General features: G+C 47.9%; 2 protein-coding genes across 2 annotated transcripts; both read right to left on the bottom strand.

Moving 5' to 3' along the window:
* Positions 1 to 2,366: 2,366 nt before the first annotated feature.
* On the bottom strand, positions 2,367 to 5,447 carry LOC130404835 (alpha-2Da adrenergic receptor). Its single transcript, XM_056609762.1, is given in 5 exon segments — positions 2,367 to 3,245; positions 3,247 to 3,353; positions 3,386 to 3,941; positions 4,515 to 4,675; positions 5,033 to 5,447. Coding segments are annotated over 5 exon segments (1,779 nt in total). The 5' UTR covers positions 5,199 to 5,447; the 3' UTR covers positions 2,367 to 2,456.
* tarbp1 (TAR (HIV-1) RNA binding protein 1) lies at positions 5,433 to 23,631 on the bottom strand. Its single transcript, XM_056609761.1, has 29 exons — positions 21,859 to 23,631; positions 21,641 to 21,738; positions 21,470 to 21,539; positions 21,172 to 21,326; positions 20,973 to 21,025; positions 20,758 to 20,855; positions 20,300 to 20,435; positions 19,560 to 19,656; positions 19,333 to 19,422; positions 18,990 to 19,125; positions 18,252 to 18,512; positions 17,534 to 17,631; positions 17,269 to 17,427; positions 16,926 to 17,149; positions 16,464 to 16,701; positions 16,058 to 16,246; positions 15,349 to 15,539; positions 14,841 to 14,912; positions 14,450 to 14,570; positions 14,086 to 14,196; positions 12,942 to 13,091; positions 12,497 to 12,583; positions 11,764 to 11,975; positions 10,849 to 10,930; positions 10,576 to 10,747; positions 9,037 to 9,222; positions 8,253 to 8,377; positions 7,648 to 7,784; positions 5,433 to 6,046 (listed from the first exon to the last, which is right to left on the bottom strand). Exons 1-29 carry the CDS (start codon positions 22,820 to 22,822, stop codon positions 5,893 to 5,895), a joined length of 4,866 nt encoding a protein of 1,621 aa, XP_056465736.1. The 5' UTR covers positions 22,823 to 23,631; the 3' UTR covers positions 5,433 to 5,892.
* Between the last annotated feature and the right edge of the window lie 63 nt (positions 23,632 to 23,694).

Below are 23,694 nucleotides of genomic sequence, written 5' to 3'. Positions count from 1 at the left end.
ATCGATTTTTTTAAAATAACGCATAGCTGTGACCCTGAAGATCCAAAGAAGAAGAAGAAGAAGAAGAAAAGCCTCGATAAACAAAATGCCCACGTAACAAACGGAGACTTTGAGTTTGCATCTCTCAGGGGTCAACCCAATGGTGAACGGCTGCACTCATTGGTCGATACGTCAATGAATTCACACGCTTTGGATATTCTTGGTGAACAAGGCCAACATCCGGACATCTCGAGTATCCACCTCTCTGTTCGGTCGCCAGTGATTGGAGGTGACCCCAAAGCAGCGGACCCTTTATAACCAAAGGTGTCCCAGCGAGGGAAACTTAGCTATCACATGAACCAAGGTTTCATTTCAGAGTTTCTCAGAGTTACTATGGACAAACGTAACCTAAACAGTGTACATGTTGGTGACTAGAAAAGGCATGAATACAACTGAAACAATACTATTTGTAAGCCCCGGTGCACCTGTGTTTACCTGTACACACCAATGTGTAAGAAATGTCCCTTTCAACTTTACCAGGGTCTAAATAGGGTGAATGACATGGTCTGTTGCTTGGTACACGTTGCAGGTAATGCATGGCATAACTAACATCTGGTATCTTTGTTTGCAGATCATTGAAAGGCCCCATTTTGATCATTTGAGCTAACCCATAAACAAATCACCATTCAGTAACTTACATTACTTAATACTTACACTATGAATGGGACATTAGACTCTATTCCAATGGTGGACTAAGGCCTGAAAGTATTTACATTTTCTAAGAAACACTATAGTTCAAGATGTTACACACTATGTAAATGTATGTCAATTTAAGATTTTTACCCTCAACGGCAAAAAATGATTTGTTAGAGATGGAAACAAAAAGGCAGAATACAGTGTGTGCATCCAAATTCAAAACGATTCTAAATTGCCCATCAGAATTCAGCTTAGTCACTTCGTATACTTCCCTAGTATACAGAATATACAAGTATACTATCACTAGAATATAAATAAGTATTTTTGTTGAAACCAAAAACAGAACTGCAGCAAAGAAATTATAATTAGTAGAAGATTATTCATTGCATTTTGCAGAGAGGCGTGGACGATTGTATGCAAATGGCGGTTAATCGTCAGGCTTTGCTGGACACGAATAGAAAAGACACATTTTTATTATTATTCATATTTCTGGGGCAGGGTAAATCATTTCGAAACACACTGTACGAGAGTAACGGAGGCACTGTAAAGCATACAGGAAGGTTGTTTACTGGGTTAGGAGAACATTTTGCCTTGCTCTATGTGAATGTATGAACTGCTCTTGACTTTCCTCACTACATGCTATTTTAGTTTTTATACCGGCGCCATACAAATGCTGCAAACATACTTTTTAATACTACGCTTCTGACACGCATCTGAGAAGGAACTTTCTAAAGAGAGAAATACTTGGTATTTTTGCTGGCAAATTCGGGGGAACACTGTGTGTGTGTGTGTGTGTGTATGTGCGTGTGTTAGGGGCTGGGTGGGAAGACAGGCATGCAGACATAGGCAGATACATCGCAACGCAAACGTACATTACAAGTTCGCTTCACTGCCTTTTTCTCATGTTTATTGTGCAATATAAAACGTAAGCACTGTACCCATTGTCATTTTGTATGACAATAAATAATTATATTGTATTCCTCTGGAATTATTGCTAAAGATAAATGTAAACCTTTGTAAGGAATGTTTTTTTCTACACCAAAAAGCAGGGGACGATTATCACGTTTCAGAAAGAAATATTTAAGAGGGTGATAAAGATGGCAAAGTTTATTGGGTCTACTGTTATTTCTCTTTGAGTGTAATGACATGTACTGTATAAAAATATTTCTTTCCAATACATTTTGCTTTGTATGCTCATTTTCTTTTGCTCTGCACTGTGCAGTCACCATTATGTACATATACACTGCAATAAACGGATCATAATTTGACAAATATAGTCATTATATAGTAAGCCTATTTTGAGAGAAAATACCATGGAGGAATAACAGAATATGAATAGAACATTAATACTAAATCATTTCTCGACAACTAGCAGGTGATTTAAATATTATAGTCTTATAGAATCTATAATAGAGGTGCAAATGCCCTTTACATCACAGATTTGGCCTTAAAATCATTTACATCACCATTTTTTACATTAAGTTGAGTGAAATAAAAAAAGATTGAAACTGAAGTTTAGGCATGACAGTAAGAGTGGTTACATCAGGGATCAAAATTAGTAAAAGTAGCCTATAGGTAGGCTATACATTTTGAAATGTATTGGCTACTAGGACAAAACCATCCTTTTAGGTAGGCTTTACAATTTGAAAATATTTGAAAAGTTACTGTTTGAGTTATTTACATTAAGGCATTCAAGTTGGCAATGTTCAGTTTAGTTTAGAGATAGTTAAGTCCAGATAAGTGCTATTTGTGTGGTTCAAATAAGGGCTGTTCAGTCTCTACTAGCAGACATCATGCTCCACCGTCACCGTGATCTGCCCATAGAAGTAAGTGGCCCGCGTTTCCGTGGTTACGGCGGAGAACGGCAGTTTGCTGCCCTCTTGTGTTCGAGTCGGGACCTGCAGACACTCCACCCTACTCTCCCCGCTGCCCGACTCCTGCTGCCACAGGGAAGAGCTTGAGGTCGAGGGGCTGCCCGGGAGAAACACCTCGCACTGCTGCTTCGGCTGGTGCTGATGTTTGAAGTCTGCGTTGACCGTGAAGACGGAGGAGCAGTATCTGGACGCCTCGTCTCGTCTCGAAGACGGGCTTTCACCCGAGGAGGAGCAGAGCGTGCGTATGTTGGTGGTCGTGGTGCTGCACGGACCTAAGCACCTGTCCTCGCCCTCCGCCCTGGTCTCCCCCGCCCTCCCGACCGCGCCCCCCAGCCGGGCGCGTATCTTCTGCTTGAGGTTGTGCATGGCGCCCTGGAAGCGCTTGCTGAGCAGAGCGTAGAGCAGCGGGTTGATGTCCGAGTTGAGCAGCACCAGCCAATAGGAGAAGGTGACGGCGCTGGACGGGACCAGGTTTTTCTCGCCCAATAGGGCGCTCTCGGCCGCCTGGATCAGCGCCACGCCCATATAAGGGGTCCAGCACAGGAAGAAGGCGGAGATCACCAGGAAGAGGCGGACCAGTCCGTGCTGGTGCTGGTTCTGCTGCTGGGGGAGGGGGGTCGGCTGGGGGAGGGGGGGCTGCCGGGGGACGGGGGTCTGGGCCAGGCAGGAGAACAGGCGTCTGGGAGGGGGAGGAGGAGGTGGAGGAGGAGGAGGAGGAGGAGGAGGAGGGGGAGGAGGAGGAGGAGGAGGAGGAGAAGGAGGAGGAGAAGGAGGAGACGGAGAACCCACGGGAGAGGCTCCCGGTTCCCCGGTCGCCGCCGTGTCCCCGCGTCGAACCTCCGTCACGAAACGCCCGCTCAGGTGGTACACCAGGCTGGAGTGGGTGTGGTGGTGGTGGTGTTGGGTGGTGCCGGACGACGACGACGACGACGACGAAGACGAAGACGAAGACGACTCGGCGGCGGTGGCGGTGGCGGCGGCGGCGCGGCCTCGCTGCAGGTGGTCCTCCAGCGTGTGGATGCGGCGGGCGTGGGAGCGCGCCACCCGCACGATGTTGACGTAGCAGAAGAGGATGACGGCGGCCGGCAGCAGGAAGGACAGGGCCACCATGACGGCCGTGTAGCTGGGGCTGTTGGCCCACACCACGGCGCAGCTGTACATGGGCTTGACGTAGCGCACGGCGCTCCAGCCCAGTAGCGGCGGCGAGCTGGTGGCCAGCGCCTGCAGCCAGATCCACAGCACCACCGCGCCGATGCGGCACAGCGTGCAGCGGGCTGTGTAGCGCAGGCAGTCCACGATGGAGTAGTAGCGGTCCAGGGCGATGGCGGCCAGGGTGAGCACCGACGCGGTGCAGTAGACGGACGAGGTGTAGCCCACATAGAGGCACAGCTCCTGGGAGGGTCAGGGGGGATCAGGCAGGGTGGAGGATATTAAAGAGCGTGATTAGCCGTGACAAGCCGTTTCGAAAAATCTGCCCCTTATTACATCACAAGGGGGCGTGTCCACCTAGATGTGTGACGGATGGATGAGCAACGTTTGCTACAGTCCACTGGGTAGGCTGGTCGACTGATCTATCCAGCGCACATCTAGGTGGACACGCCCACTTATGATGTCATAAGGGGCAGATTTTCAGAACAGCTTGGCTTATCACACTCACACCTGGTGGCATGTCATGGGACCTTTAATGGATCACAGAGTAAGGAGCGGGAGGGTACTGGATCTAATAGTTAGTTCTCGTCAAGTTCTCGGCCTATAACATTTGATTTTGGGGGTTTTAGTTAAATGTTTGTTCTGTAATCTTGAGCTGAGCAACTTTGACGGAATATATCCCCCCCCCCCCCATGAATATAATTATCGGAATCGATGTCTAATCAAGATATATAAGATACAAAACCCTTCCAAAATAATTACAAACATTACTTAGGCTTATAAAGCACGCCACTGTAGGCATAGCGCATGACGTACATTCGAGGCGACCCAGCTGCTGTTGATGATGGACACCGCCACGAAAGGCATGACCCCGATGCCGACCATGAGGTCGCTGATGGCCAGGTTGATGATGAGCACCGAGGCCACCGAGTGGAACGTTTTGGTCGCTGCCACGATCACGATGACGAGGATGTTACCTGGAGGAGGAAATAGGTGCACAAACACAGAACGCGCGCACGCACGCACGCACGCACACACGACAAATTAGCCAACTATTATGCTAATTAGGACAACCAAAACCAACAAGCTAATGTCGACCGCATATATACTGGTCTACGATTTAAACATTTAAAAAACAAAACTTTGAACTACATAAACTACAAATTGGAAGGTGTGAACCGTTTCGAAATGTGCGTGAATTCACACGGGGCGAGTCAGTCACGTTAACTTATGGCTTTATTATTTTGCCACTACACAACCTCCATCGCTTTTAGTTTTGGGTCAAGTCAGGTCTGAACCAGACGGTAGCGACTCACTCTACATCCAAGACGTACCGGTCACCGCTCCCAGAGTCATGAGGACTATGATGACCTCCAGGACCAGCGTGGTGCGGGAAGGCTTCCCGGCGAGCACCTCCTCGATCGTCTCGTTGTCGAACGCCGCCTTCAGCCCCGCTCCCAGGACACGCACCCCGGGTTTAAACCAGTGCCCAAAGTCCATATTCAACCCCAGCCTCAAGATAATCCAACCTTATTCAACATATTGCATACAAAATAAAATGGTTTCTTAGTATTTCACCGTTCCCAGCTCCCTCTCATCAATCCAATTGAAATCGTCGGGTATTTTCGGACCTCTTTTTTAACAGGAGGGAGGGATGCGTGTGGCGCGGCGCGGGAGGGGTGACTGCTCTATGTTTACCTACTTACTAGAATCACACACCACACTCAAGATATACATGTTATATATACGTTTATTGAAAAGTCACTGCATAACATGTCTCCCAATTAAATACAAGCATTTTCAAAAAAGCAGATGGATAAATTATAGACTGTTGTATATATTCCATGCACAGTTATTGACGTGCATGAATGGAAATGTTTCCCTCACAAAAAAAAAGAGCCTTTGCTTTTAAGGAAATTCACAGCAGAACCGATTATTTGAATACATTATCTTTATGAAGGCATACACAATGTCTGGGTAAAAACGGTCAAATGAAAACCATAATTAAAACCCTACTTTACAGCAGGAAATACTAGTGAGTTTGTAATACTTCAAAACGTTGTAGTCATTCAAAAGGCAAGGCATCAGTTAGCGAGTGGTGGGAGATACATAGTGTTTACAGCCACTTAAAAGCCTGTGTTTCTGAGTTCTGCTACGGTCGGAGGCTGGTGGTTTCTGGGCGTCGCGGTCGCCGTCAGCGGGGCTGGAGATGCTGCCGCGTGTACTCCCAGACAAGCAGGGCGGCGCTCACGTGCACGTTGAGCGAGCGGATGACCCCCTGCTGGGGGATCTCCACGCACACGTCCAGCAGCTGCAGCAGGTTGGCTGGGATACCCTCCCGCTCATTGCTGTAGGAGGGAGGGGAGGGGAGGGGAGGGGAGAGAGAGAGAGAGAGAATAAAGAGAGGAAAGAATGAGAGAGAGAGAAAAGAAAGAGGAAAAATACACCGGCAGACAGACAGACAGACAGACTAAATATCAGGAGATTGATGGGGAAAAACAATATGGAAGCTTACAGAGAAACCAACATGTCTGGTCTGTCCTAATGATCATAACTCCAAATGTCTGTTTCGTAGTGTCAGAGATAACGGGGGTGGGGGGGCACAAACGCCCAAATAAATTAAACTAAACTTAACACACATGCAAATGAGCTCAGTGACTCATTGAGCACAGCGCAGTCCCCGATATACTTGGGCATTGATGGCAATCATAAACAAATAATGAGGATTTCTCGCTAATTACAAGACGCACGGGGGGGGGGGGGGGGGGGGGGGAGTCCAGCAGGGTGAGAAAGCCCAATTTGTTCAGCTACATTTATCTAAAGCAATCACAGCCCTCTGATGAGAGATTACAAACAGGACCCGCTGTGCTGGGGAGTAGGGAGGCCTGCTCTGACACGACAGCCACTACTGTCCCACACAGGCTGCCGGAGCCGGTCTCCAGCCCCGCTGACACTAGCCTGGTGTAGTGGGAAGGGGAAGGGTCGCCTCTCATTTCGTCTTACATCCCGAGGAACAGTCAAGCTTGGCTATTTCGGTAATTCAAGAGAGGACTGCCTCATACCCTGTTCGAAATACTGCGGGCAGCAACGTCAACTCTAATTTCCGCCAAGAAAGTCGAAGTAGGGTTCGATGATGTCTTCTTGTTACCTGTGTATTCATCCTTGAACGAGACACCTACCCCCCACCCCCCCACCCTTGACCTGCACATTTAGGAAAAGATCTGTAATCCCTTCAGTGCTATGACGATAAGCCCGACGTTGGGCGGTAAATCAGCTCGCATCGCTCTCTGCGTATCTCGTATGGATTTCTTTGTGCAATATGTTTCCTGCGCCGGGCTCCCGAGGGGACAGCCAATTACAGGCCGGCGTGCCCCGACAGGCCTCGGCATGGCGGCAAGGGAGCAGGGTAGAAAATAGAGAAAAGAATCACGCTGGATCCCCCCCCCAAGGAAAACAACCGCTAAACTGTTGAGATGGCGCTAAACAGCCCTGGCAGAGCTCACACCTCCACCTGCCAGGCGCGACGAGGTCAACGGCACCGTTTAGCGCCCCACACCGCTGGCCGTCTCGCTGTGCCGTGTGGGACTTTGATGCTCTGCCTCTTACGCTAGGGCTCCTCTGAAAACGTAGCGTTGCGTCGCCTTGCGTGTTTGTCATTTGCCTTTATATGTGCCCCAATTTAATGACGTTCACAACATCATAGAAGAATTAAGGTGCAAGTGGTTATTAGTTCTGAGTGAAAGTGGTGAGTTCATGCGACAAGTGGCTGTCAAGAATCAGAGATCTGCTTTTTTCTTCTGGTTGGACAGAGCGTTTGTTATGCTTAATGTTATGTCAAACGAAAGACGAATTTGATATTGATTTATTTTAGCAGCCTTTAACTCATGGAGAGAATTCCAGAGCACCCCTGTGTTTTTGAGGCCAACAGTGGTTTTTGGTAAACACATACCCGAGTAGCAGCAGGGTCTTCTCAGGGAACTGGTAGTCTTGAAGACTCTGGCTATTAGCAGTCTGTTCCACTCCCACAATGCAATAGCCTTCACTCTTCTTCAGCTGCAGGAAGTCAGTGAGCTCGACAGGTTTCACCTGGGGAAGAGGGACCCAGGTAACCATGTTATAGATATCCAAGTAACCATGTAGCAAACATGAAAGTACATAAAATAGTATGTCGCTAACATCTAAGTACCATGTACCAAGCAAAGTACTGTGTACCATACAACCAAGTACCATGTATCAAACATCAAAGAACAGTGTAGCAAACATCAAAGTATTGTGTGACAACACACGATGTGCCAAAGATTAAAGAACCAACTTGTAGGACAGAGGCCATCTTAACTTCTCAGCCAATACTATAATTATTCCTCCCCCGTGATAAACAGCATGCAGAACTGGCTACCATGTCACTTTGGCACGATGACATCTCAAAACACATTGCTCTGAAGGTTATGTAAGTGCCCCACATTACGAAAGTAGCACTTAAAGCTGGTCTTGGGAGTGCTTTCACTTCATCAACGACAGGTGAGCCGTGTGTGTAGCTAGCGCTGCGTCGCTCACCTCCAGGAGAGGCAGCCAGAGCTCGGAGGAGACGCTGAGCGATTGGAAGTGCTTGTCTTCGACGTGACGAAGGCTGTCCAGGACCAGGGCGCTGGCGCCGAAGATCTCACAGGTCCGACACAAACCTGAGACGTACAACGGACGTTAACCATGGTTCAGAGGTGGCTGTCGTTTCGTGGAGGGTTGGAGATGGTGTTGGGTTCAGGGAGTTCAACGTCTTTGGCATCGCATCAGTTAAATATACCAACAGTTGAACGTCAGCCATGGCAGGGTGGATTAGCCTAGGATAGGCTGTAGCTGTACATGTGTACAAATATGAACAGGTAACACTTATCCGGGGATTTTACTGGGTGACATAATAATGAACATTGACAGACCCCGCCGTATTACTCAACGCAAATATTGGCTCTTTTTTTTTTTTTTCAAACAGGCTATCTCCACAACAAACACATGTAAATGGATTCAGCCATTTATGAATCGGCACTTGGGAGCACAATGGCCTCGGGGGCTGAGAACACGAGATAGGTCTGTGAATGAGGCCTGATAAGGAGAAGAACAGCCAAGGTCTGGCAACAGATGTATTGTGCCGCCTGACAAACGACCGCAATCCACGTTCTCCAAGTGCTTATCAGAAAACGGCACGAAGAGGGGAAGCACTCAATCCCCAAAGCCGTAACACATTTATGCGGGGATATTAATTTACACGTTCAAGTAGGTTCAGAATAGTAGATTTCACAAAATATATTTGAATTTGGGGGGTCACGTATCCTAACAGATCTCTGACCTCCGAGGTTGGTGGGCTTGTCGATGAGCGAGGCCACCACCACCAGCGCGCCGTGGGCCTTCCCCAGCCGCGCTGCCCTCTGCTGGGGAGCCAGCTGCAGCTCTGGCTCCTGCTCCTGGATGCCCAGCCGCCACGGGGTGATCTTCTTCTGCACCTCGGCCCAGCGCTCCTCCTTGTCCTGCTCGCCTGAGGTTGGGGGGGGGGGGGGGACCATTGACACATAAGCCCCAACCATCTGTGATGATTTCTGTGTGTTTCTGTCAGATAATTAACAATTATACGCCGAAGGCGAAGTGAATAGTCCTCAGGCTTCACCATTCACGGAGCCTGAGGTGAATAATTGTTTTAGTATATACTACACGTGAGCACTCCAAAAATCAACAAGATAACACTTTTTGCCGGGGTTTGTTTGTTTTATTAGTGGTTTGTTTGTTTTATTAGCGTGACGAGACGACCGTCACGCAATATCCCGAGTTTGAGATCTCAATCATGGGATATGCCCAATTTCCCGAGATAGCGAACCAATCGAATAGCGCCATTATAGGAGGTTCACGTGTAGCATATACTAACTCTGGATAGACAGACACAACAACAACAAGTTTCTCTTCCATGTTCGTGTCTTTGTAATTGGATGTGATTGGTTGCCAGAAAATGAACGGCAGTGACGACACCAGCGCCTTTCTGAAAGGTCCGTATATTTGAAACTAGAAGAGCTGGAAGCAGCCACGTGAAAAAAAGCTGGGGGCAGCGTTCTTTCTGTAGGAGGGGGCCGACAGCAAACATCACACCAATGCGGCAACAAACAGTGCATTGGGAGACTTAAACCTTGGTGTCGTGGTGGGGTACGTGTTTATACGCCAGTCTCTAGGAAACGTGCGTAGAGGGGCTTTAAGGACTCCGATGGGCCCATTTCATATTTGCAGATATATTTTCTGGTTTAAATCTCTGCGACATGTGAGAACATTGTTTTGACGTAAGATTGACACAAGTTCATAGGAAGCTCTCAAACAGGTACATGTGAACTCCACCATCCGATTCACATTATAAAGATGACCTGGATTCGATTAATTATGAAGTGGCGGTGAATACTTTTTGCTGGGGGTTATTCCACACAGAGGTAGTATAACCCCCTCAGTACAGTTTGTTGTAGGGCTGGGTGATTAATCAATCAATCTCGATTTTAGCGTCAAACGAGCACAAAACTAATATAATCAAGTTTGCCTTTTTTTATGTTTTATAGAAAGTGCAGCTGGATACATATCTGTACATTATTTTAGATTTGATCATTTTCTTTTTGACCATTTTGTGTATTTTTCTAAGGCAAAATTTCTAAGGGCTCAGTTACAAACAGTTTTTCGGGAGAGACGTGCTGAATAAACACATCATGTTTTCAAACTCAAAAATAATCCTTTGAATAATCGAGATTTCAATATTGACCAAAATAATCGTGACTATGATTCTTTCCATAGTGGAGCCGCCCTAGTGGTGGGGACGGGTGGTGGAGGGTGGGTGGGTGGTGGTGGTGGAGGGTGGGTGCACCTTTGTCCTGCTGGATCCAGTCCCCGGGCTGGAGCAGGCGGAGGTCCGGGGAGGGGTTCCTCAGAGGCAGGGCCGGGCTAGGGAAGAACACCGCCATCTTCTCACACTTCCACACTGGGATCCACTCGTCGTCCGACAGCTCCGACAGGCTGGGGAAAGTGTACAGTATGGTCTGTAGGACAGGAAGCAGAATTAAACGATTTTAGTGGACGTCACCGACACAACCTCAGAGAGTAAACATGCATCAGCGACAGCTAGAACCAGCTGCCCCACCTCGACGCTGTAGTCTCTCGTGGGGTGGAAGGCGCCGAAGAAGAAGTGCTCCTGAATCCTGGTCCAGTTCTTGTTGGCGTTGCTGATCCAAAGCGACATAGTGCAGCGATGGAGATATTAGTCGGTAAGTAGCAGATAAGGATCAAGGCATACTGCCACGCTGGGAGTCCAACACCCTAGCCTATTACCTCCCCCCCCCCAGAACCCCCCAAATTTGGGATCCAGCAGTCCTGATATGTTGCTGCAGAACTTCTGGGGGGTGCCAGAGCCGTAAACCACAAACTAAAGAGGGGCGGAGTTAGGCCTCTAGAGATATTCTACTGTAGAGAAACTCCCCGCCTACAGCAACATGATCGGCCAGAAACAAATACGAAGCTGAATCGCCCGGTAACTAGGGCTGCACGATTAATCAAATTCAAAAAATCGAAATCCCTTAGAAATAGAACGCAACATGCGAATTGCAAAGGCTGTGATTAAAAATATAAATATATTCTTTTTGATGACTGACTGGAGATCAGTAAGATTTATATTTAAAATGTTATTTCAATAAAAAATGATTTACTTTTCTTTTACAATTCAATAGTTAAATAAATATGTTAAATAGACAGTTGAACAGAAATTAATCAGCAAGCAGTTTACATGTTGACTGCTTCCAATGTTGTGTTGTTCATATTTATGAATGATTTATTGCTTTTTTAGTGAATAATACAGAACATAAGGAACATAATAATAAAAAGAAATCGCTGATTAAATCCCAATCGCAATATTGGTCAAAATAATCGCAATTCGATTATTTCCCCAAACCGTTCAGCCCTACCGGTCACCCAGATTCTATCTTTTCCGCCGTCAGACTAACGATATCCTTAGAAAGTGAACGAGTGAGACTGGCGTGGCCCCAGGATGCCCGCCGCTCACCCAGTGCTCTGCATGGCCTCCGCCTGGCTCAGGCAGGCCTCCACCACGGCCGCCAGACCTCCCAGGCCGTCGCCGGCCCGCTCAGCCTCCGCCCGGGCCGCGGCCAGGCCCCACACCCTCTTGAGGGCCAGCAGGGCGTACAGACGCACGCTGAAGTTGTGGCTGAAGCACCACTGCAGGATGACGTCCAGGGCCCGGCGCCACTGGGGCCCCTGAAAGGGTTGGGGGGGTGGGGGCGAGGAGAGCAAGAGACATTCAGATGGCAGGACGTGGAGTGTGTTGAGGATTGATGAGGATATTGTGGAATAGAAACTAAAAGATTAAAATAATAACAAAACATGCAGTAGCACAAATAGGCTTAAATTATGAAACTATATCTGCCATCATATATATATATAAATGAGTGCTGTCAGTTAAACGCGTTATTAACGGCGTTAACGCAAACCAATTCTAACGGCGTTAATTTTTTTTGATCAGTTTTGATCAGTATATGCCAATGTTGTTATCAATAAAAAAACATTTGCACAAGGCAAGCCGATGCACTTCTCCATGTTGATAAGAGCATTAAAATGAGAAAAAATAGTGGGACAAAGGAATCAAGGGATATTTAGCATAGAAAAAAATTTAATCGTGAGTTAACTATGACATTAATGTGATTAATCGCGATTAAATATTTTAATCGCTTGACAGCACTAATATAAATATGTTTAAATAAATAAAACCCCAAAGTGACCTTATCCTCCAGTTTAGGTACGATGAGATCCAAGTGTACCACGACGGACAGGAAGGTGCAGATGCTGGTCTTGGTTTTCTCGTGATCCTGAACAGCAACAGAAACAATGTGCAGAAAATGTCCTTAAATCTCAGTGGCGTTGCATGATTTCCTTGACATTGAGTGACATCTTTTTAATGGAAAATTGGAATTGCTCCATTGTAAGACACAGACGCCTATCACAGCAGGCAATTTGTTGGTTTCTGCTTTTGGTTTTGTCTTTTTTTCCTTCCTTTCTTTCGATCTATATGTTGAACTGCAGATACACACGGGAGGGAAACAACAAGTGCAGACACTCCCTGTTTAATCCTCTGTGTCCAAATAAAAGGGAAAATACATGAAAAAGATCTCAAGAGAGTTTTAAACAGACATCACAGGACAGGTCTGATGGATGAATGAGACCCACCATGCTGAAGCAGCCCCAGAAGCTCTCCATGTGCTCCGGGTAGCGCTGCAGGATGACGATCATGGTCCACTCGATCAGGTACTTCACCGAGGCCTGGTTGCTACAGAAGCCCGCCGCGAACACATCGCCCAGCAGAGAGGCCACGAACCCCTGCCAGGCGACACACATATCGGACCTTCAAGGGCTGATTATGGTCCCCGCGTTAACGCAATGAACAAGCAGACGCTTCAACGCAGTCGTGAACCTTTATGGTTCTGCGTCGGGTTTTAGTAGGCGGACCAATCACAGCCCTCGCTGCTGGGTCGCCTCGAAGGGAGGTTACAATTTGTGGGAGGCACCCGTCAGTCCCTTGCGGTTGACGCAAGGGGTCTGTAACCCCCTTGCGTTGCGTGAACGTGTGACCATAATCAGCCCCTTAGTCAGGTATACATGTCAAGTACATCGGGCTTGACTCAGGCTTTAATGTTGTCAAATGCAGCCGTTGTCTGATCATGTGTATTATGTGATTATGTGTGACTGGTAACCGTGTCAGGAGTATAACAGCAAGGGCTGTGTCCACATAGCGGGTTTTTTTTTCATCGTGCAGCTTCCTAGAGAAAAACCCTCCGCCCGTGCCCTTGTCCAGAGCGCTCAGACTTTATTTGATGCCCCTCCCAGCGCCTAGTTGAAAACATCCAAACTTCTGAGAAAGGGGGCACTCGTCACCCTTGTAAACACAAAAATGGAGGAGAAACTTGTTCTTGTCGTGTCTGTCTACAGGTTCATCTGAGACGTCCAACAGAAGCTCATCACATCAGAGAGAGTTGGAGCTCATGGGGAAAGAAAAAGTCAAACAAAAATAAAGATATATAGATGATAAAAAGCAAAGACACGAGTTTGAGTTGGGACGCCAGCGCTTTACTGCTAAAGATCAACCCTATGTTGAGACAGAAAGGCAGGATAGGCAGAAAAGCTTTGTTTCGGGCACACACACACACACACACACACACACACACACACACACACACACACACACACACACACACACACACACACACACACACACACACACACACACACACACACACACACACACACCAGCATCGAGCTCATTGCTAAATAATGTATGCCAACGGGACTGCTGGGGCCAATCAGTGGAACTTACCTCTTGGAGATTAGGAAGCAGAAGCAGCAGGGTCTGCCACACTCGGTTCTTCACGCGGTGTTGCAGAGAGTTGCTATAGTAACGCGTCTTTGTCTTAGATATGTCTTTATCCTAGGGTGGGGGGGGAATGAGTGGGGTTTGGAGGGAGTGAGGGGGTGTAGTTAGTTGTGTACTTTCAGCCGAGATATGACACAGATACGACATAAAAAACACTGCAATCATCAAAGTTAACACGGTGCTATGTTTGCAACTGTTGCTATATCGGTACAGCTATAATTAAAAGAGTCGAGGCAGGGTTTACTATGTACATTTGTAGCAGCAGCACTTCTAGTTTTAAAGAGTGTTTGTTGGAGCCCAACAGTACCTTTTGCAGAAGCCGTGTGACGAGCTCCTCCAGAAGCCGCCGGTGTTGCGGCCTGGAAGGATCCAGATGACTGAGGAGCGCTAGCACACACACACGGGGCGTTTGATCGTCCCGGTTATCCCTGAAGACACACACAGACACACGCACACTATTGTACTGCAATTTGTGTGACTAAAAGGGCCTCTAGTGGCACAGCCTGTATTCTCACCCTTTAAACAGAATGCTGTATTTCTTCGTAAAACATAATATCATGTTGGAACAGAACGATGCCGTTTGATCATTCAGGACACCCTTGTGTCTTTGTCTTTTGTTGTCATTGTTGGATAGTTAATACGTCTATTTTATAGTCATGTTTGATGTTGAAAAATAGATGATGGATTCGGCGGCTCACCCGTTAACCACTAGGTTCACGGTGCACTCCTCTCCCAGCTGCTCTACATAGGTCTGGACCTCCAGGATCAGCCTGCAGAACAAGAACAAAGCAAGAGAGCGAGTCAAAAGAGTTGGTTTGAGCCCGGGAAGGAGGCAGGAAGCTGTGTACGCCAATGCAATTTGGCATAAAAATAAAATCACTGTTTTTTTCCAACCGAACCCTATTATCGGTTTTAATCGACTTTTTGTGAAAAATATATATTTTTTTAAGTTTGGATTTTATTTGAAGAATAACAATGATTAACAAAAGCAAAAATAAATCACACACATCTCCCACTCTGCTGCGTGCCTCAGTTTAAGATCGTGGAATAAATGTGTTGTGCTGCTGCTTTAGGTTGCCACAAACTTTAAGCAAACTCTACACACTTCCTTTTTCCAGTGCACGCTGCCATGTTGATAATTAACCTTTTCTTTTTTTAAATAAATAAAATAAATCGACTATTCGCCCAGCTCTACCGGAGCCCCACCTCACGTCCCTCCTGTACACCGGCCCGTAGACGCAGGCCTCCGTCAGCACGTGGACGTAGCGCAGGGCGCTGGCGATGGCTGCCTCGTCGCCATGGCGACCGGCAGGAAGCCAGCAGTGGCAGCACTGCTCGATCAGCACGTTGATCACCCCCGTCTTGGCCTGGGACAGCACCATCATCTCGGCCGAGATCTGTACCAGAAGACGCAGTTGGGGGAAAACGACGGTCGCCATGACAACACAGTCCGAAATAACACTAACGTTTGCCCCATTTTTGACCTTTTTCATCATTCACCCTCTGGCTGGTTAAAAGGGATCCTATTTTAACATGTGTGAGGTTGACAAGCCGTGACAAGTCCTTTAGCACTCCACCCCATAACGACCTCACACATTAGGAGCGTTCATCATGATTAACGACGGACAGATCAACAGATCAGCACACCCATAGGCTGATCTGAAGCCAGCGGGAGTGTAAAGGGCTGACGTTCACGCAGTGCAAAGCCCCGGCTGCGGACGCTTCGACGCAGTCGTGAACCTTTATGGTTCTGCCTCGGGATTTAGTAAGCGGACCAATCGCAGACCTCGCTGATTTGCGCCTCGACGGAAGGTAACAATTTCAAGGAGGGTCCGCAAGGACGTAAGGGGCCCCCCCCCCCCTTGCGTTGCGTGAACGTGGGACCGTAATCAGCCCTTTAGGGAAGGGGAGTCACCTGTTTGAGGACGGAGATGAGCTCTGGCGCCTGGTCCTCCTCCAGCTCCAGGATGCTGCGGTGGAAGACAGCCCCAACAAAGCCCCTCAGGGCAGGCCAGAATTCCTGGGGGTTGCGGGTCAACCCCTGGACCAGCTCCCAGCCCAGAGTCACGGCGTGAACGCACAGATTCTCGTCGCACAACGCCACCTGTGGCGGGGGGGGGGACACATCCGTGGAAAATTGGAATGTTAGTTATTGTGTAGTAATGCTTTTCTTGTCAAGTATTTAATCATGAAATTATTTGTCATTATCTGAAGATTTTGTTGTGTTTGAAAGAGCAACAGCGTTTCTCATGAGAGATGTGTTTCTCACTTCAACTCGACTCTGAAGTCTTTGTGCACGACCGAACTACACAGACGCTCACCTGGGCCAGTGCGGTACTCATGAACGCCAGCACCGGAAGAACCAGGCCGCTGGGTAACAGAGTCAGGGCGTCCACGCTGCGCTTCAGGGCGGCCCGTAGCGTCTGATCGGAGAGGGCGGTGGTCTGGCCCGGGCCCGCTTGCCTGCTGAGGAAGCCCAGGCACACCCACTGGTCCCGGACGAAGTGGGCGGCCGTACGGCCCCAGTCCTGGAGCACGGGGGCCTGAGCGCCCGCGTCACTGAGACAGACGATGGCTGGGTTAAACACGCTGTCACGCTGAGACCAACCACGACGGCCAGACTGGCCCACATTAGAAATAAGGATTGATAAAGGCCTGCAATGGTTCAATCATTACATCAATGCCACACTGCTTAGGTGGAGGGATGTGAATTAAAGGAACACAAACTGTAAACTGTGTGATCATTATCCTCATCATTATTATTATGATGACATCTTCCTCACCTCTGACCGGACGTGGGTTTGAGCAGGGTCTGGTTGATGTTTCCCAAGTGGAGCGTGCCCTGGGAATCACTCGACGCGGGGCAGTAGAAGTAGCTCTGCAGAGACACCAGCACGGACGTTGTCTCCGGTCGCCGGTCAGCGGCTTGCCGCTCCAAGAGGTCGCAGGCCGCAGCCAGCGACGCCATGGCAACCGCCTGGGCGACCTGGCTGGCCACGGAAGGAACCTGGTGGGGAAAGAAAAAAAACAAAAAGCCTAGTGCCTCATCTTATCAACACAGCCCGGGACTAAAAAAAACAACAGCTGTGTTGTTTCGACGCGCGCGGTGAACAGCGAGCTCGGCACCTGTTGCGTGGTGTTCGTGAGCACGTCGAGGCTGACTTGGACGAGCTTGGGGAAGTAGGTCCGTTGCATGTCACTGCTGTACTGCGGCGAGGCGCCGTACAACCGCACCAGCTGTCTCAGGACGCACAGATACAGCTCGGCCCGGCCCACGTCCGAAAGCTGTCGAACGGCAAAGGGAGAGGCGTCAGTGTGCTGCGTCTGTGGGGACTCCATGTTTATAGTTTTAACATGGCGTGGCTGTGATGAGAAGAAATGGACACTTAACCTCCTGCAGCTCACTACAGAGACGTCGCAGTATGAACTCTTGGACCGAGTCGACCACTTTCAGAACCAGCTTCTTCATAGTTAACAATGGCGTGTCTTCTGCAAAAGAGAAAGTACATATAAAAAATTAAAGCTTATGAATTGAGCCCATAAATATATTTATTGTAATTTTTTTTGGGGTCATTTTGTACATCGACTTCTCCTTTAACTTGTTTTTTGCATTTAGCAGTAAGGCGTTAGGGTAGGGCTGGATTTTTAGTTTTATTTATTTGTTTAATGTTTTATAGAAAGGGCAGAACAGCTGGATACATATCTGTATATTATTTTGGATTGTAACATTTTCTTTTTGACCATTTTGTGTATTTATTTAAGGCGAAATTTAAAAGTTCTCAGTTAAAACGTTTTTTTTGGGAGAGACATGCTGAATAAATACAACATGTTTCGAACTCAAAAATAATGGTTTGAATAATCGTGATTTCATTATTGACCAAAATAATCGTGATTATGATTTTTCCCATAATCGAGCAGCCCTACGTTCGAGTGCTTCTTCTCCTGGGTCACATCCCCTTCATAACCATCCATCATGAGGTTTGTGTTCCTCCTTAAACCCCATCAGACTGCCTTCTGGACCGCCCACGCTGCAGTCACACTGAACGCAGCCATAACACCCCAGCAGCAGGTTCCTCTAGTGTGAGGTCACGGGCGTCATGGTTACCAACCTGGTAGCTTCCTGTCATCGGGAAGCCCTGGCGCTTCTCCCAGCTGGAAGAGCCGCAGCACGAGCTGCAGGCACTTGTCGGTCTTGCGCAGTGGCAGGTAGGCGTTGGTGCTCAGCCTGCCCAGGGTGTCCACTAGGGGGCCTAGGAGCTCCTCCACCAGCACTCCTCCTCCCCCCCGCTCCTCCTCCATATCCACACACAGGAGCACCGCCCTGGCCAGCTTATCCGCCTCTTTGGGGTCCGGCAGACGCTCACTATGACCTGAGGAAAGGGACGTGGGGAGAGAGTGACTGAGTGAGGGAGTGGGTAAGTGTGTGTGTGGGTAAGTGTGTGAGTGGGTAAGTGTGTGAGTGGGTGAGTGGGTGAGTGTGTGAGTGAGTGAGTGAGTGAGTGAGTGAGTGAGTGAGTGAGTGAGTGAGTGAGTGAGTGAGTGAGTGAGTGAGTGAGTGAGGGAGGGAGGGAGGGAGTGTATGAGTGAGTGAGTGAGTGAGTGAGTGAGTGAGTGAGTGAGTGAGTGAGTGAGTGAGTGAGTGAGTGAGTGAGTGAGTGAGTGAGTGAGTGAGGGAGGGAGGGAGGGAGTGTATGAGTGAGTGAGTGAGTGAGTGAGTGAGTGAGTGAGTGAGTGAGTGAGTGAGTGAGTGAGTGAGTGAGTGAGTGAGTGAGTGAGTGCAGTGAGCTTCTAAATCTGTCAAAGTGTTTTTTTCATGGATTGTGTTGGAGTCGCATCACCCCTCCTACCTGTGCTTGCTGGGACTTGGAGGAAGGAGTGGATTTCAGACTGGACATGTGCTTTAATGGATCCTTTATTTGGCAACGCGCTGTGTTCAACACTGGGCTTAAAGTTGCCCTCATTGTCTGACAGCCAGGCAGCCACCTGTGGTTTGGGATGGGACAGAAAGTTTAAAGAAGACTTGGGAAAATTGTTGTCTTTAACTGAATCGTATATATATTGAGACACACACACACACACACACACACACACACACACACACACACACACACACACACACACACACACACACACACACACACACACACACACACACACACACACACACACACACACACACACACACACTACCTGTTTCCAAAGAGGTGTCCCTCTACACAGTGACTCATCTGCATGGAAATGCGTCAAAAAACTGAAGACCTCATCAAGAGTGACAGCATCCTTTCAAAAGAAAAACAAACAAAGAATACAACAATTCAATGGAAAAGCATACAATTCTGTTTCAAAATGGTTCAGTATTTGGAGTTTTCACAAAAGAGACATTGACTGAAATCAACCTAGCACATAGGTTGTCTTACCACTTGCATGAGACAGAGGGCACTGTTCAGGAGGTAGCACTGGGACGCTCCCCTCAGCAGGACTGGATGAGTAACCATGGTGACCCGCAGCACCTCCCTGTAGCGTAACACAGGAACAATATCAACCCACTGCCAGACACCACCAAGGATATGGTTAGCCATATGAGCTACGTTAGCACAGGGACTAGATTAGAATAGGAGCTAGGTTAGCATAGGGGGGTAGGTTAAGGCCCAATCCCATTTCTACCCCTTACCCCTTCCCCTTCCCCATACCCCTTCAAAACAAGGGGGAGGGGTAAGGGGAAGGGGTAAGGGGTAGGAATGGGATTGGGCCTAAAATAAGGGCTAGTTTAGGCTCTAGGTTAGAATAGGGGCTAGGGTAGCAAAGAGATTGTTGATTATTGTGTAAACAAATGTGTTTCACCACTAGGGATTCTGGCTCCTTAAGGCCCAATCCCATTTCTACCCCTTAACCCTTCCCCTTACCCCTCCCCCTTGTTTTGAAGGGGTAAGGGGAAGCACACCACCCCTTACCCCTTCCCCTTCCCCCTTCAAAACAAGGGGAAGGGGTAAGGGGAAGGGGTAAGGGATAGAAATGGGATTGGGCCTAAACAACCTGTGTCATTCGGTACTTACTCCAAAGTGGATTAAAAGGCGTCTAATAAACCGCCTGTAATAATTACATTCAACCCTAATTAGAAAGCGGCCCCTCTGTGCTCGGGATGCGGTGCTGAGACTACCTGATGGCCTGCAGGCCCTGGCCGCCCAGCAGCGGGCTGCGAGGGAGGCAGGACAGGGCCTGGGAGAGGAAGAGGACGGGCACGGCGCACCAGTGACGGGAGCCCAGCCGCTGGATCAGCGGCAGCAGCAGCGCGCCTGGAGCAGGGGGAGGGCGGGGGGCCGACACATGGGTTCAAGGCGCTTCAAGGCCTTGGATCCTAGATCAGGGTATACTGCACCGGGCAAACATATGGTGGCGTGCTGCCGAAGTATAATCTGAGAAGAATTATTAATTAGGCACTAAACCCGAATGCATTTAAAAGAAAAAACAACTAAAGAATAACTTATTATTATGCATTTTTTCAATGATTGTAATAATAAATAAGGCTGTCACACAGGGATAGAAATCATACTTTGTGATTAACATGAAGAACAATAGCAGTGTACTGTCCGCACGTAAACAAGCATAGCTCTCCACCTCGTTCCTCTGACGGAAGGCTGCTGAAGAACGACGTCAGAAAGGCAGTGAGTTTGACGCCGAGCTCAGGACAATCCCCTATGCTCTGCCCCATGGCCCTGGACGTCACGAAACAAAAAGACACTCAAAACCGGGCCCAGTGTGGTGGCTTCCACTTTAAAGTAAAAGGTTATTCCGCATACATCACATACTATTTTTGACATCAATGCACTCACCTGTGGAAGAGTGAACTTTCAGACAACACATCCATGAAGGGGCCGACTATAAACTGGAAAGAGAAACAAGTCGTAACAATTAATCATCATCAGGATTCCCTAATGACACACAAATATGAACGTTTCGGTATACAACAAATATGAATGGGAAACATCAGCTTGAAACCCCCGATGGACGACGGAACGGGTTGACCGGCACCTGGGAGAAGGCCGAGGCGAAGGCGGGCTGTCGGAGAGCCTGGAGGTCCAGCAGGTGGTACACGCCCTCCCTCATCAGGGACTTATTCTCGCTGTCGAACATGCGCTGGTACACGCACAGCAGCCAGGAGGGATGGCAGCAGGCCCCGCCCGACGCTGCAAGACCCATCGATTGAAGGAGCCGATGACACACACATCCCTCCCCCCAAACTTGCATTTCTTAGGAAAAACTGTGTTTAATTAATTAAATATTATTTTTATTTTGACAAATATGTTTGAGTGCGAATTGACCGACTGACCTTGCGTATCCGTGGCGGTTGTCTGGATCAACACGTCGATTCTGTTGAGCACTGGCCGCACGACATGGATCTGTAATAGCAATGTTATAAATTAGCAACACAGCCTCTGCACAAAACTATAATGGCTGTGGATGAATAAATAAAAACAATGTTTTAGGCTCCACCACTCGCCTGGTTTTCCTCCAGGGTCTCCATCACGAGTGCATAGTCCTCCCAGAACTCTCTGAGCAACTGGCTGTCTTTCGGGGACCATCTGAACAACAGCTCGTCTAGGTTCATGGTAAAAGGAGATAAGGTGAACTTCAAAAGACACCCGTGGAAAAATAACGTTGTGACATGTTATCAAACGAATATTGTTCAAGAAAAGAGTAAAAAGTAAAATAAGTTACCTTCTTTTGAAGGACAGGTCGGACACTCAGCTCCCTGTTCTTCCGAAAAGGCCACACATCTTTTCAGCAGATACAACGATCGCTTACGACACACCATGTCCTTATGTGTCAGCCCTGCCTGGACGATCATCCAAAACTGACGCTCCAATCGTGCGTCAGGTCGACTGGTGCTGATGCTGAGGTCCTGACACTGCGCTTGCAGGTCAGTAGGAGGTAACAGGTGATCTGACAGCACCGTCAAACACAACAGGGTGCGCTCTGTCACCGCAGCAGTGTCGTCGCTCCGGTGCCAGGTGAACAGCTCGTCCAATGTGAACTGAAGTACACTACTTAACCTTTCCCCGGGCTTGCAGGAGTTCAAGAGGGTCAGGAGCAGTCTTACCGTGACCTTTGAGACAACAGCCTCGGAAAACGTGCGGATGCAGTGTAAAGCGGACGACAGTGTAGTTTGAGTGAGCTGTTTATCCAAGATAATAGATGGTAAAAGAACAGCGATTACTTCAATTGCAACTTCCACGTTAAGGAGTTTCCCCTCGGCGTCGTCTTCTTGCAGCGCTGGCAGGACAGTGTCGGCCAGTCGCCCCACTACCTCATCACCACAGTGGGGGATGCAAACGCCTAGGAGTCTGCACGCTGCAGCCGTACTCTGTCTGGGCCGAGAGTCTTGAAATGCAACGTTTTTATCAGTGACATTTTCTTTTGATATCTTTAAGAGGAAGGGGACGCACTGATCCCAAATAATTGATTCAATCTTTGTGACGATCTGTTGTTTTTTCGCACTTTCAAACACAACCTTGTGATCAGATGTGCCGGCTAAATGCTGTCCGATTCCTTCAATGAATGCTGTCAGTGCCTCTACCCTTTCCTTTTCTGGCCACGATTCCTTCGGCCAGGACAAACTATCAAATAAAATGTCATAATTGGGTGCACTGGTTAAAAGAGCGTTTATCAAAACAGAGGACATTGTAATGTAAACGGCGTCGGTTCGGTCTCTCGCAGTGCCATGCGTGTGCGGTGTAAACTTGGGAGTTACCGGCGGATCGTAAACTTCCTAGTACGTCAACAGAATCTATCGCGAGATTTGGGAGTGCTCGGCCAGCTTTATTATCGACTGATCGGTAGATGTCGCTATTTCGCTAGTTTCCCCCTACAATGTTCCACTCCATGACATTAATTTGAGTTCAACAAAACCTTTCGGCAATAACTTCAATTTATTGATGATCGTATCACAATAATGCAGAAGCCTTTTGTTCAGTGTTACATACCGGTATACAAAAACAGATCAATAAAAATCACAGTTGTAGAAATATTGCTTTAGAGATACTGTTGTTCTGATAATAAAAGAGATACCGCAGCATGATTAACCTTTGGATGAACGTATAGGGCATATACAAAAAACATGGAGTTCCTTATGAAATGCTTTTCTTTAAAATACATAAAAAAATAAAATGAAATTCTATGATTTGAATGATATGAAGGTTGGTGTACAATGGGGCCAGACAAAAGGTTAACATCCAATATAAACGGTCAATTGATTACTACTCCCACAGATTATTATACACCAGGTTTAAACCAGAAATTCAGTTTTCCAGACTGCAAGCTTTACACAAGCTATCTGAATAACTTTAAAAAGATGCAATATGGTAAAAAATATATAGTGCAAGTATATACACAATAAAAAAAAAAGGCAATAAATATTCCGGTCGCCGACTCAAATGTGGCTGTACCTTTCCGTAACCCAGTGCTTAATCTGTCAACAACTGAAGAGAGTTCGAAGACATCCCCCCCCCCCCCCCACCCCATCCCTAATAATATTGCGCACACACACACACACAC

The sequence above is a fragment of the Gadus chalcogrammus genome, chromosome 15 (assembly GCF_026213295.1).
Source record: "Gadus chalcogrammus isolate NIFS_2021 chromosome 15, NIFS_Gcha_1.0, whole genome shotgun sequence".
NCBI classification, from domain to species: Eukaryota; Metazoa; Chordata; class Actinopteri; order Gadiformes; family Gadidae; genus Gadus; species Gadus chalcogrammus.
The sequence above is the reverse complement of the archived record's forward strand: the minus strand, read 5'-3'. Positions and strand labels throughout refer to the sequence as shown.

Bases quoted from the DNA above. Each gene is read 5' to 3' on its own strand.
- tarbp1 (XM_056609761.1), bottom strand. From the start codon at position 22,822: ATGTCCTCTGTTTTGATAAACGCTCTTTTAACCAGTGCACCCAATTAT. The intron at 15,540-16,057 runs GTGACTCCCCTT...CTTCTGGTACAG, and splicing joins TCATCTCCGTCCTCAAACAG to ATCTCGGCCGAGATGATGGT. The intron at 14,571-14,840 runs GTGAGCCGCCGA...GTGTGTCTTCAG, and splicing joins GTGAACCTAGTGGTTAACGG to GGATAACCGGGACGATCAAA.